Below are 13,599 nucleotides of genomic sequence, written 5' to 3'. Positions count from 1 at the left end.
CCAATGACCCAGGTGGAGGCGAGGGGGTTTGTTAAAGAAACGTCAAAGCTCCATTTCAAGGAGGGGGGAATTATTTCATTTTAAATAACCAGTCTAAAAAAACGTATACAAAGAAACCAAAGGCCTGCACTGGCTGCGGACAGAATCCAGGGAAGATTTCCTCCATGGATTCTGAGAGGATGACATGGGGCTAACATATCTTTACTTTCTGGGAATAATTAAGGGAGCTCCTTGTTGTTCATTGTCCGTAATGGAGACTTTCAAAAGACAAAAAGGGAAATGCCACTTTTATCTGAATAATCCCGCAGGTGACTTTATTTTTTCCCCCCTCCCCTGCTTCCTGCCAAGAGGATATTTGCTGTCTCGGCACATTGGAAGTGTGGGGCTCTTGGGTGACAGTGAATAGGGGTAGTTTCCTGTTGGGAAGAAGGATGCTTCCGACTGTGCTGAAGCTTGGGTGGCTCGTAACACAGTGTGCGTGGTGGGGACCACTGGATTGTGGGCTCTATTCGCAAGCAGAGGCAACGGAGGTGACGCTGGTGATCTTGGACGAGTCATCAGACCAAGGCTGGAGGTTCTGGAGGGCGAAGAGGGAAGAGTTGTGGACACAGATGGGGTCTGCCTGGAGGGGCTGATTGATGCTTTTCTGGAAGGCCTCCTGCTGGAGCTGCATGAGGATGCGGTTTGCTTGCTGTCTCTCGGCCTCCCTCTCTTCTGCAGTTTGTCGTCTGGGAGAAAACAATAATCATGAATGATTTATGTCATGATAGAGCTGCCCTACCAAGGTCACGGCCTCACTGTGCTGGGCCCTGTACAGACACACAGTGAGAGACCTGTGGAAGGCCACAAAGCGGGGAATAGTACCCATGTCTCCTGAGTCCCAGCCCAGGGCACTAGCCACTGGACCACACTGTCTTTCCATTACCCTCCTTAAGAAAAGGGAAAGTACCATACAAAATCCAAAGCTTCCTTTGTGGCCACGGGTGCAGGACATGTTCTCATCGAGGAAGATACGGACTGTCCATAGGAGCAGAGAAGACTGAGCTGGAAGAGACCTAACTAAGTCAAATCTCCCCCTCCCCCCCACCCCATTCCCCTGGCCAATGCAGGATTGTTCCCTGTTCTCCAGGATGGTCCCCAGCCTACTGCAAATGACTGCAGCCAGAGATCTTGGGAAATTATTCCAGAGAGGTCCGAAGGAAAGGCAGATTTCCTCCACTCGCCCAGTGTCTGAGCTCCATTGTCCACAGCTTTGTGGGAAGTGACCAATCCCTTTGGTCTCCGGGGAGATCCCTTGTGGCACAGCACTCCCCATGGCAAGTGCACACGCAGCCCCTTTCCTTGGTGCCCAGTTAGGCCCCTGGAAATAACTTTGGCCAAAACCTGCGCTCCTTTCTCAGGCAAAACCCCATTCGCTTTGGTAGGTGAGGCTCTCAGGATAGAACCAGGAAGAAAGTTCTGGTTCATCCCTCAAGCTGTATACACTGTAGAGAGTGGAACACCAGGGTTGGTCTTCTCTCTCCTGGAAACCATGTGGCCTACTTGGATCTCAGGTTACAGTGTCTGTGGCTGGGCTCAACTCACTGTCCTTCCAGCTACTTTTCACTATGTTCCCCCAGGGCCTAGCCAGCCCTAGAAAATCAAACAGGACAGCTGGAAGTTCACTGAGTCAAATGGGAACTCGGACTAGTTCTCACCCCATTGTGCAGCTTGGTTCCATGGTGCTGTCTCCCCCCTTTGGAGTATCCAGCATGGAAAGCATTATATGTGAATGAATCAAAGGCCCCGGGAATGCATGCGCCACCCAGCTTAAGTTTTCCTGGCATATTAGGCCTTTGTGTTTTCCCTCTGAGGTACAGCAAGGCTCTGTTTGGGGGGTATCCGGGTATGAAAAGCAGAGGCATTTCCTCTGCCTATCAACCCTGTGTCCAAAATCAGCCAACAAAAATTCCTTCCCTCTCTGCTATTTCTGTGCTTCTCTGGTGGTAATTAGCAGATTTATGGCCTAATCTGTCACTTTCCTGGCTCTGCACTGATCCTTCACACTTTGTAATGCATTGCTGTAAAATCAATTTCTAATGAAACTATTGTTTGTTTGGGTTTCCTTTTGCTATCGCTGCCCTGAAAGGTTTCAGTTCATAACCCACTAGGGCTGAGGAAAAGGAGACGTGCTGGGTTATCTGTGGGAAACTGGAGTCCTGCCGGCTGTAGAAAGCTCAGGGACACCAAGTTGATTCTCAGCTCAAATACAGTGGCATGTTATTGACAAGAGCCACTGCACGTATCTTTCACATCTACAAAGAGCATGAAATATACATTTTTGTATCTGATCTCCTCTCTTTCCTCCCTGACCCACGCCGCTTGATTTACCAGGCATTATTTATTATGTAGCCGAGTCACCGTGTTATTTCATTCGGTAAAAGCACTTCCGAGGCACGGTTTTTATTAAAGACACGGTGTAAAATAGCTTTGGATGGCATTAATTTCTTGACAACTGTCAGGTGTAGCTTCATGGGATCGGAGACAGCCCTGTAAACTTCTTCTCCGACTTCAAGACAGCCACCACCGCCAGTAAGTGCCGCGTTAAAGCAGGACAAAATTCAGCGTATGCAGCCAATTATCTTCTGAATAAGAGACGAGGAAAGAATTTCATAAATAATGTACGAGTTTTCCTTCCACAGCAATTTTACTCTTAATGCATATTTAATACTGTTTTGACTTCATCGAGAAATGTAACGCCGTCTCCTTTATAATTAGTGGTAACCGATTATTAATTTCACGCTGGTACGTTATTCTCAGTTAACACAGTTCGCAGCAAAACAAATAAATAAATAAGTCACGTTTCAAACCAAGAGAGAAATAAATACCCCACGGTGCAAAAACACCAGGATCCAGGCAATTTATTTAAATATTGCAACGGAAGGGCAACATATTAGTAATAATTATTAAATGCAGCCCATTGCCTTAATTGCAAATTTGTAAATTACGGAAGACCTTCCCCCCAGCACGAATATGAAGTGTCTAGCCCGGGGCCCGGCCCTATCCTGCTCCGATGGGAGTTTTTCAGGATCGGCACCTAACGTAGTAAAAGACACGGGAGCGATCATTTAATGGGATTTTTACCCGTGTGAGGATTTAAGACTCGGACCCTATACCACTGTATGGCCCCGATCCAGGTCCCCTTCTACTCACCGCACGCTTTCCCCATTGATTTCAATGGCCCAGGTCTGAACGTGACCGAACAGGACTCGGTGAAAGTGATTTGGTCCCTGTTCCCTGAAGCTCTGGCAAATCGCGCAGTTGCTGCGATTTTTAACTTCCTTCCGACCAGTATCGATCTCATTCCCCTAGAGCCCCTTCCCGGCCCTGCCAGGTCCCACCGCGAAAGGACTGGCCCAGATTTCAAAGTCTGTCTTGTCGCTGACTTCACCGTTCGTTGCACTGTCCCCAGCAGGAGGTTCTGGGGTTAGAATTAAGTATTATTAAGGCAATTGCAGGTTGTTTGCAACAACTGCCTGTGCACACAAAACTCCGGCGATTGTCCCCTTTCGGATTCCCACCCCTATTAAATAGCTTCCCATTGTATAACTTGTAGACAGGCGGTTTAGGACTCCCTGGCAGTTAAATTAGAGCCCTAAGGCCATGGTGACTTGTGATATATACATTTATTGTTTGCTTCAAATGATCAGAGAATGTTAGTCTGTAGTTAACTTTTTAAAATTTCACTTCTTTCCTGTTTCCCTTCTGGGGCCGCAAAAACTCTTCCTCTGCCATGAATACATCACTCTCCAGCTGCCTGTTTGTGTGAGAGCCATTGAAGGCAATTACATTATCTACCAACTTCGATTCTAACTCCTGGAGTTGACAACATACAATAATTGACTCTAGACTCATTGAGCTCGGAACACAGGGAGACTTATTTCATACTCAAAGAGCTTCCATTAAACCTCGTGTATTTATTGAAACATCTCTCTTCCAATTCCTTTTGGCACATCCTAGCAAAGGCTGGTGTGTGCAATTCTCGCGCTAAATATTATATACAATCGCCTGTATTCTTCTATTTTTACCCGAGAACTCACCTCTATCTCTGTGGCATTTTCCCCATTAATGCAAACAGAAATCTTACTTATAGCAAGGAAGGGGAAATGGATTTTTAACCCCGTAATGCTACTGTGCATGAAAGATTTTTAGAAGCAAATTGAGATCAATCTATTCTAAATAAGAGCTGATCTATTGTGGATTATAAATAGCTTTATCCAATGTACACAAGATGATTTTTAAAAAAACCAAGAAGACAGTATATTTTGTTTTGCGGAGGACTTGAGAAAATAACCCTCTAGTCCTTTAAAACTCAAGTCAATAATAATTCAGAACTTCACGATAGAGATTTCAAACCATTATATATATATATATATATATATATATATATATATATATATATATATATATATATATAACTTCCTTTTGAACAATGGTTATTGTCACACCCTTTCTTGGTTGGTACTGTGCATGGGAGGGTAAGTAAAGAAAACAAGACGGGTTTCATTTCTTAAACGTCCTTTGTGTAACTACAAAACCACAACGGGATTTTTTCAAAGTTAAAATCCCTCGCTTTTAGCATAGCCAATCACTTCAAAGGCTTCAAAATCTACAGCAGTTCATTTCCCCTGCACTTTCAGGACTGCTGAGGCTGTTCAAATAAATATCAGCTCATATTGCTGTCTTTTTAGGGCACGGTACTGAAATCCACAGTCCCGTATTACTAATCTAAATTTTCTGGTTGCTGGTGTGAAAATGAATAGCTCAGTTCATACCGTCATGACACAGGGGGGGTGGCTTATGGCCACATTCACCCCCTCTAGCTACTCTGGAAAGCGTCCCTGACGCGAGGCCATCCTAGGCTACTGCCACATGGCCCAGGAAAACAGGGTTCCCTCTTATGCCTCTTGACCCGGGCCTCATGTATTCACAAAACGCTGCATTTATCATTACAGATCCACGTAGGCACCCACCCGCTTTTTGGTCAGTACAAATCACGGACAAAATACAACAAAAGAAACACCCCCAAGGGCCATAGAGTCAAAATGACATGCTCGAGTTTGTACCTTTCCTTCTCCTCCCAAGTACTTACAACTCCCCAGAATACACCCCGAAGATGCCTTTTCCCAGTAAAAATTGCCTCCCCACTGGGTAGCCTCGTTTTTTAAAAAAAATGAAACATAATTTCGTTCGGATTTTTCTCCTCCGGAAATGGTTTCCCGTTATTACTGGCCCTTCTTGTTCTCTGGATAAAACTACCAGGCCAGTTTAAAGACACCGGGGAAAGAACTGTTACCCTGAGAAGGACTCGGGGGAAGATCCGGAGCTGGTATAAATTGCCTTAGCTCTGGGGGGAGTAGAGAGAGTCCATCAGAAATCCACCGGTCGCAAACACTGTCACTGATTGTTGGCCGGCCATGAATATATCTGGGAAGGGGCGTGTTTTTCTCACAAGTTCAGATGGAGAGAACGGCTGGTGTTTGGGGACACCAGTCTCCTCCATTTAATGCCTTATGTACTTTTTAAAGCACTGAACCAAAAGGATCCCGCCAAAGAGAGAAAAAACTGGGGTCTGAAACACCTTCCTGAACCAAAACCAAAACCAAGGAGGAGTCCTCGGGGCACCTTAGAGAGGAACACATTTAAGCTTATGCCCAAACAAATCTGTTAGCCTCGAAGGTGCCCCAAGGACTCCTCCTTGGTTTTGCTGACACAGACTAACAGGGCTGCCCCTCTGGACCCTTCCTGAACCCCGTTCCTCCACTTGGCCGGATCCCAGCGGAGTCACACGCAATGCCATGCCGGCGCGCTCTTTCCTGTGTCCTGCCTCCCCACTGCACTTCACTTCTGCTGCGGCGCTTGGCCAGGTCGCTGATTCCGGAGTTATCCGCGCTGACCAGTTCACCCAAGCGTAGACCTCTCTCTCCGGCTGTGGGGTCTGAAGGGACCGCGCCGCGTGTGCGGATCCCCCCCCCCCCCCATCAGCGCTCACCTCAACCGGACCAATGCATCGGCCGCCCACAGCCCCCCGCCCCGGCTAAGCGCACCCGGCTTTGCTGAACAGAACCGAGATGGTTTTCAGCTTAGCGCGGGCCGGGGCCTGTCTTTCAAAGGGGCAAAGCTCCGACTCGGAAACCCTTTAAAGGGCAGCGGCGTGCGAGGAGAGACACAAACCCGCACCCCGCGGGGGCAACCTTCTGCCACCCTCGTAGCTCAGCACCCGGGTAACAGCCCCGAGGGCTGCCCGCGCAGGACACGACACAGGCCGGGCGAAGCCCAGAGGGGCGCCCCACCAAGGCAGCCAACCCCGGACAGTGTGCAAAGACAACAGAGCCGGTCACACACCGGACCAAATACACCCCCAGGGGCGGGATTCGCTTCTGACCTCCATTTTGTCCTCCTGTTCTGGAACCAGGTTTTCACCTGGGCATCTGTCATCTTGAGGGCCTTGGCCAGGGCTGCCCGCTCGGCCGAGGCCAGGTACTTCTGCCGGTGGAAGCGCTTCTCCAGCTCGCAGATCTGCAGCCGGGTGAAAGACGTCCTGGGTTTCTTTTTCTTGGGCGGCGTCCGGTTCTGGTAGGGGTGACCTATACGGCGTGTTACAGTGAAGGGTGAGAGGGCCACTGGGGTGGGAGACGGGGCGGGCGGGTGGGGGTGGGCAAAGAAGCAAGCAGCAAAATATCAGGAGGGGTCCACGAGCAATAGCAGAGACAGACACAGAGAGAGATTGCGAGGGGAGTGGGCAGAGCCTGGCCTGGGAAGCAGGGCCGAGGGGCGAGGCGGGGGCTGTTACCAGAGCCCATGCTGCCCTGGGCGAGCTATAGCGGCTAATAGCATGCTGCAAAGCACCCCCGCCCCCCGCCCGCCCCAGGCCTACCCTTCCCCCGCAATAAACACCCTCTCGCCCGGGCCCTCTGAGACACCAACATCCCTCAGCCCCGAACCCTTCCGCGGGTCTCCCTCCCTCACTCCCGGGGGGTGTAGAAAGGACCAGGAGCGGCAGATGTTAGTAATGCGCGGTGGGAAGATGCCTGGTGCTGCTGGAAGAGCAGGAAAGGCCCCACGTCCTGCAGTGACTTCGTGGGAGCCGGATCGGCGCCGAGTCCCCCGTGCTAACTACCGAGATTTGTCTGAACGCGTGTCTGTTATTGGCAGCAAACTGCCCTTTCCCCCGGCCAAAGCGCGAAAACAGGCGCCCCCGTGATGCACCCCCGGCTGTCCGCTAACCAGGGCGGGGGGGATGGACAGGGATTAATTCGCTGCCGCACCCAGGGGTGCCCAGCCGGCGGCATTTCCGGGGGCACGGTCTGCCTGTCATCGCAGAGGGGAGCCTTGGCCATTTCTCAGGCTAGGGAATTTGATTTTCTCGGTCAGTCCAGGCGCTCAGAGAGCCGCCTTTGGACGAAGTCGGTGTCAGGCGCCTGTTCAAAATACAGCTCGGGGCGTCTGTTTATTTCATGTAAAGAGGGAAACTACCCGCCCCCGAGAAACTTCCTGGATTGCTCTGAATGTGACAAATCCATTTAACACAAACACGGGCTATTGGGTTAATAAAGCGGATGCGGGGGGCCCGATACTTTGTGGAATGAATCATCTCTCTGATATTGACAGATTTCCACAGTTCAGATTTGTTTTAGTCCCTGGTGTGTATATGAAGGTGATTTTTTTGGTCTGGGGTTTTATATCTATATATATCTATATCTCTCCTTTTGGTCGCGCTGTTTAATCCCATTAATAAAGTTTCTGTCATAACTGATCATCTATTTCCCCTGAATTAGGAAGGACCTTACCCACAGAATTCTCTTTAAACACGAATATCCTACCTCGTCCTGATGTAGAACTAAGTTTAAAATCTGATCCTGCACCAACTTCCACGGAACACGAACGCGTGTTTACTTTCCCCCTTTCTCACTATACGCAGGAATCGCTGGGGTGGGTCGAAATAATTTCGATGAGAGCTTCATAAATACAGAAAAGGCTCCCGGAAGTAGCGTGGCTGTTTATTAAATTGTATCTGTCTTTATTAGTTGTCGAACAACCTCTCTAGGCCGGATGCACTGAAGTGAGGTACAAGGGCGTCGCCCATTCAGCGGAGAAGATAGGAAAACACTGTTATTAGGGCGATCTAAACCGTCTTCTGTCTACGCATATCTTCCTCTCCTTATCTGCAAGGCCTCTCATCCCTCTCGCTTGCTATTGTAACTAAGCTCCCATTTTGACAGTCCCTCTTCCGGACAGCGCAGAGAAGCGTCTGCCCTCCTCCCTGTTCCGACACATATATAATCAGGCTGGCAGATAATGGAAAAATATAGGCCCCTAAATCTTTTAGAGCACCTAGTCGGTCCGGAAGCTAGGCAGTACCTTCCTTCCACAGAGCAGACGAAACTCAGATGACAGGGGGACATTTGCTGTCAATTTCAGGCAAAACGGCCTTTTGTGATAGTTGCCTAACTAGGATCTATCATGCATTTAATCCTCTCCCCCCCCCCGCCCCCATTACTACTGTGAAATGGATGCCGCAACAACTTCCTATCTAGCGGCCAGAGCACATGGCAAAGAGTTAGTTACTCCAGGGCAAAAGGTACAGTACCTCCCAGATGGAATGATCTGTCCCCTGTCTCCAACAGGTAGACATTTACCGTCTTGAAACCCATCCAATTGCCGAGTTTAATACTCAGCTGTAATAACAACGGATAATACCACCCGATGTTGTCTCTGGGAAGCCTTTTGTGCAGTGTTTCTACAACGACATTTCTAGGTGCCGTCATCTGTCCTAAACCAGCCTAATTCTCCACCTCTCGCACTTCTATTATGGGCTCTATTCCCCGGGACCCACTCAGGGGAAAGCCCCACTTGTGGCCAGGACAATTTTGCCTGTGTAAATAGTAAGAGAGCTGAAATATTCGGCAATTCTAACGACGCCTTTCATCCCGGGATCTCAACGCGCTCTATAAACAATGATTAAATTGAGCCTTATCCCCCTGGGAAGTAGATAAAGACTTCATTCGGTTGTATTTTTAATTATATGAGTAAATTGATATCATATCAAAATTAGATTTAAAAATAATCCCAGTTGGTCACACTGGAAAGTGTAAATTAACCAGGAGCTGCTTTAAGGGGACGGATTCTCCCCATTTTACAATTTTTCTGCCTTTTCAACCCACTCATTCTGGTGTTGGATTCGTTTCCCAGTTCACACCCAAACAGCCATCCAGCCGCCCACTCCACACTGCTTCGGGTCTGGGGGTGCGGGCAATGGTGGAGAACTGACCCCAGAAATGAAGCGAAAGAGCAGCACTTAAATGTTTTGCTCGGCCCTGTGGGAGGAAACCGCCTTGTCTGTTCATTATTATATTCTGCATTAGGCTCGCTTGGGAACTGCAAAAACACAGTTTCGCAGAGGAAATTTACATTGATCCGTAATCTTCCCTGAAGAAAAACTACTACAAAAACTTGTTAAAAATCATAGAAACATGAAATTCCTTTTGGGGCCTGGCCATAACGAAATGAGAGAACTCCAGTTCCCTCTCGGTGCCTGCCTGTTACTAGATCCAACAACTGGACTATCCTTCCCGCAATAATGTGCCGACATTAAACCCTCACTTTAAAAATAAATCCGTGAGCAGCCTTCTCTTTCCATGAGAAGTTAGGGATAAACAAATAATCTATTCTTTTCTGAGCTAAACCCCCCTGAAAAATCTGAGCCTGAAAAACTTTTTCAACTATTTTCGGGGTGAGTTTAAAGGGTTTAAATGTGACCCCCACTGTGAATTTATTGTTGTTATTATTAGAGCCTAACTGTGCTTTCTTAGTCAAAACGTATCTGTACTGACTGATTCATTTATAAATCCTGCTGTCCCTTGGCTATCTTTGCACCCAATAGCCAAAATGCACTTGGGGAATCGTCCCAACCCCCCGGTAATTAATAAATAATCCCATTCAGGTGGATTCACCCCCGGATCGCTAATTGTGCTGCATCCTTTGGTAGGATTCTTTCTTTCCTCGTCGGCCTCATTACTCTCTGCCTCAGTGGCTGGCCGGGGACTAATTCTACGCAGGGATTTGCTTCTCTGTGCCCATTGCTCGGAACCTGGAGAGCGGGGCCGGGGTCTTGGTGATCACCCTGGAATCAGTGGATCGCGCCCTTGCAGGCGCGCCCGGCCAATCCCGGCCGTCTGGAAAGGGCAGCGAGGGGGAGGCCAGGGGACAGGGCTGTCTGGTGCAGCGGGGAGGGAGCCTGCCGTCGCGCCCCAGGAGGGCCCGGCATAGCGGCGGCGGTGATCCCGACAGGGAGGCTGGCGAGCCGGGCTGCCCCGCTCTGGAAGCCAGGGGACGGGACTCACCTGTGAACCGGTCTTTCGTGTAGCGCCTGTTGCTCTCCATCCAGGGGAAAGTGAGTCCCGTGAGGTTGTTCATGGCGTTCACCGAGGGCACGGTGGGCATCCCGGTGGAGAGGGGCTGGTGCCCGCCGCCAGCCAGCGGCCTGTGCGCCGGCACCCGGATCACGCCCCCCGCCGAGTTCAGGCCGTTCCCGTTCATGGCCACCCCCATGTTGACGTTGTAGGAGCCCGGCAGGGAAGCCATGCTGCAGGCGCCCGGGTAAGCCCCGGCCGAGCCGCCGCTCGCCCCGTAGCTGCCGGTCATGGTGTTGTAGGCGTTGCTCACGATGCAGCTCAAGCCGTAGTCGGAGGAGTCCTGCAACCGGGACCCGGAGATCATGCAGCTGCCTTGGTCCGGGTTGTTGAGGATCTGGTCGATTCCGAAGCTGATGGGCTCGGCGTGGCTCTGGTGGAGGTGGTGAGCCCCTATGTGATCCATGCTGCCGCTGGTAATCCCCCTAAACAACACAAAAGGTGGGTCGTCCCCCCACCACCACCCTGCTCCAGGCCAGTGCGGGATCAGGGAAGAGATTTACACCGCGCGCCGCTCCGGTCTCGCTTCGCTTCGCCCCAAAGCCTCCAAGGAGGCTGGAAGTGGGGAAGGAAGGGCTGGAAAAAAGCAAGAGCGGAGATTTGGGAGAGAATGGGTGAGAGTGTGCGAGCGTCTGGACTCTGGCTCGGCTGCGAGGGCATCAATCATGTTACCAGAAGGCCTGATACTTCTAGGCCCTGGGTCTCCATTGGCTGGATCCTGAGAGCAGCTGAATGAATGACAGTCAGGGAAGAGAGAGAGAGAGAGAGAGGGGAGAAAAGGAGTTTCTTTCAGAGCCCAAAAAACCCCAGGCTAGCCAGAGCCTTATAAAGTCAAGTCACCCCAGCTGCAGCGCAAAGGAGGCAGCTTGCAACTGCCGGTTGTTTATTTGTGCAATTGACTAGCTCACGTTTTCTCTAAACATCCACACGCCCCCACCCTCCCCCCGGTGTATTTCTCGTTCCTCCCATCCAGCCCTGGGAGAGTGTAACAGACACGAGTGCCTTTCCGCCGCCCCGTGGAAAGCTGCAGGTATTTTGCTGCCATTGTGCAAAGCCCTTCGTGCCCAGACAAAGAAGGTAAAAGCTTAATCGGCGCTGGAGTTGCAATGGCTGGGGGAGAAGAAGGGAGGGGGGGGCTCCTTTCTTTTTCCAAAGTCTGAGGAGTGGAGGGGGCAGAAATATGAAAAAGTGAGGGATCTCATATCTGGATCGCTGTCCCTGTATAGATCCGTTCTCTAATATTGTATTCGGTATTTAGATTTTCATATAAAAATCTGTTGTCTGTAGAAATCTAAATACATAACAAAATAGTCCACAGAGGGTTTACCAAGGAGACGTATCTATATACACCGTGCTATTTGTAGAAATCGAAATACATAATACAAGATTAGGCAGAAGATTTACAAAGGAGATGGATAGATGGATATATTTGTTCGTGGAAATCTAAATACATAATACTCTACGAGAAAGGATTTACAGAGGATATATAATATCCTGTGTTGTTTGTATAAATAAAAATACATCGTTTTATATTATATGTAAAATGTTTATCTCGGGCACCCACGATTTACTTTAGAAGTGACTCGCCTGTCCCTTCTGTCACTAAAGTATCAATCCGATTCTTTACACACCGAACATTACCCCGGAACTCCCAGCTCGGGCCCTGCGGAGTGGGGGTAATAGAAAGGTTGCATCAGACTGGATAAATGAAGATGGACCCCAAACCCATGCTCCCTTGATTTGAGTACATCAGTCATAGGTGGCAACCTCTGCGGATAACCCAAAGAAGAGGAAAGGAGGACTTGTGGCACCTGAGAGACCAACACATTTATTTGAGCCTGAGCTTTCATGGGCTACAGCTCGCTATCACGAAAGCTTCTGCTCAAATAAACGAGTTAGTCTCTCAGGTGCCACAAGTCCTCCTCTTCTGTTTGCGGATACAGACTGACACGGCTGCTGCTCTGAAACCGAAGAAGAGGGGTAGGTAGCTAAACCCACTGGCCCAGCGCTGGCGATGGGCATCGCTTGGACGCGGCTGGTGCAGAGCCTGGAAGCGCACCCACAGGGAGCGGTGGGAGAGGCAGGTCTGAAGGCCGACCTTTTGCAATTGAACGCACGTGTGTAAGCCGTTAAAAACGATCGGTCCTTTCCCCGGTTTGGGTCGAGGGCTGTTTCTCTGCGCCCACACAAAGGTCGCTCCAACGGGCTAATCTCACAGCAGCCGGCCAGAGGCATCCGCCGGCGGTTCCCCGGGCATTTTTAAGGCCATTCTGTCCGGGGGCTGCTCCCTACCTGCTCGCGGGGCAACCCGACGGATATGGCTCAACAGTCACCGACTTCGCTTGAGCCAGGAAAAGGGCCCAGGCAGCCAGCCGGGGTTGCATTTCCCGAAGCGTCTCCGCAGACGGCTAGTCCCGGGCCGTCTGCCTCCTACCCCAACGCCCGCTCATTGACAGCGATCTCCGTGAGGGGTGTCATTGTAACTGAACCGGACGTGTTTGCCCACGGAGCGCCTGTTATTAACCTAGCCGTCCCAAACCTGGGGATCTCCACACTCCAAGGGATCCACTTTCGATCCCCTTTAGAAGCAAGCTGTCCCCTCCCAGAGGCTGGGATCTCCGCAGCTCCGGAGAAGGGGTTGCAGAGCCTGGCTTCTCCTGGGGCCAGTTTTTGCTGTGAGTTGAGTCTTGCCTGTGTGACGGTCCCGCTTGGCCAAGGGAAATTGAATTTGCTTTTCCAGCGAATAGAACAAATCAACCAGTTTACAGTCTCGCCCCCGGGCTCGGGATGTCTATTGGGATGAAATCGCCAGGGCGTAAAGTGAGACCCTTTTGATCCAAGGCCGGGTAAAACTACACGCAGTACCCCCCTCTCACTACCGGTGCAATTATTGTGTCTCTCTCACACAGAGAATTGGTCCCTCACACACATCCATCATCGGACTGTGTCACCGAAACACAAACTCCAAACCTTTTTTCCCAAACAGAGAGAAGATCGTGGGTAGGACAGCTTTAAACCACCTTCCAAATGGGGCAGGATCTCGCCTCCTCGTTAGGAACCTTAACCAAATTACCCCAATCAGCTATGCGCCACAGCCGATTCATCAGAGACAGGAGGGCCTGATTGATTGATTGAGTCTAAGAAGGGA

The 13,599-nt window shown here is 50.2% G+C and overlaps 1 protein-coding gene across 1 annotated transcript; it reads right to left on the bottom strand.

Annotated features, from left to right (window-relative positions):
• Window positions 1-505: 505 nt before the first annotated feature.
• TLX1 (T cell leukemia homeobox 1) lies at window positions 506-10,857 on the bottom strand. The gene is made up of 3 exons (XM_073354982.1): window positions 10,383-10,857; window positions 6,425-6,626; window positions 506-728 (listed from the first exon to the last, which is right to left on the bottom strand). The coding sequence occupies exons 1-3, from the start codon at window positions 10,855-10,857 to the stop codon at window positions 506-508; spliced, it is 900 nt and encodes a 299-aa protein (XP_073211083.1).
• Window positions 10,858-13,599: the final 2,742 nt, after the last annotated feature.

This window comes from Lepidochelys kempii, chromosome 7 (genome assembly GCF_965140265.1).
Source record: "Lepidochelys kempii isolate rLepKem1 chromosome 7, rLepKem1.hap2, whole genome shotgun sequence".
Taxonomy (NCBI): Eukaryota; Metazoa; Chordata; order Testudines; family Cheloniidae; genus Lepidochelys; species Lepidochelys kempii.
The sequence above is the reverse complement of the archived record's forward strand: the minus strand, read 5'-3'. Positions and strand labels throughout refer to the sequence as shown.

What these genes read in the sequence shown, in the direction of transcription:
- TLX1 (XM_073354982.1), bottom strand. Translation starts at nt 10,857, where the DNA reads ATGGATCACATAGGGGCTCACCACCTCCACCAGAGCCACGCCGAGCCC. An exon ending in CACGAAAGACCGGTTCACAG is followed by an intron (nt 6,627 to 10,382) that starts GTGAGTCCCGTC and finishes CACGCCGTATAG; the next exon opens with GTCACCCCTACCAGAACCGG. An exon ending in AACAGGAGGACAAAATGGAG is followed by an intron (nt 729 to 6,424) that starts GTCAGAAGCGAA and finishes GTTTTCTCCCAG; the next exon opens with ACGACAAACTGCAGAAGAGA.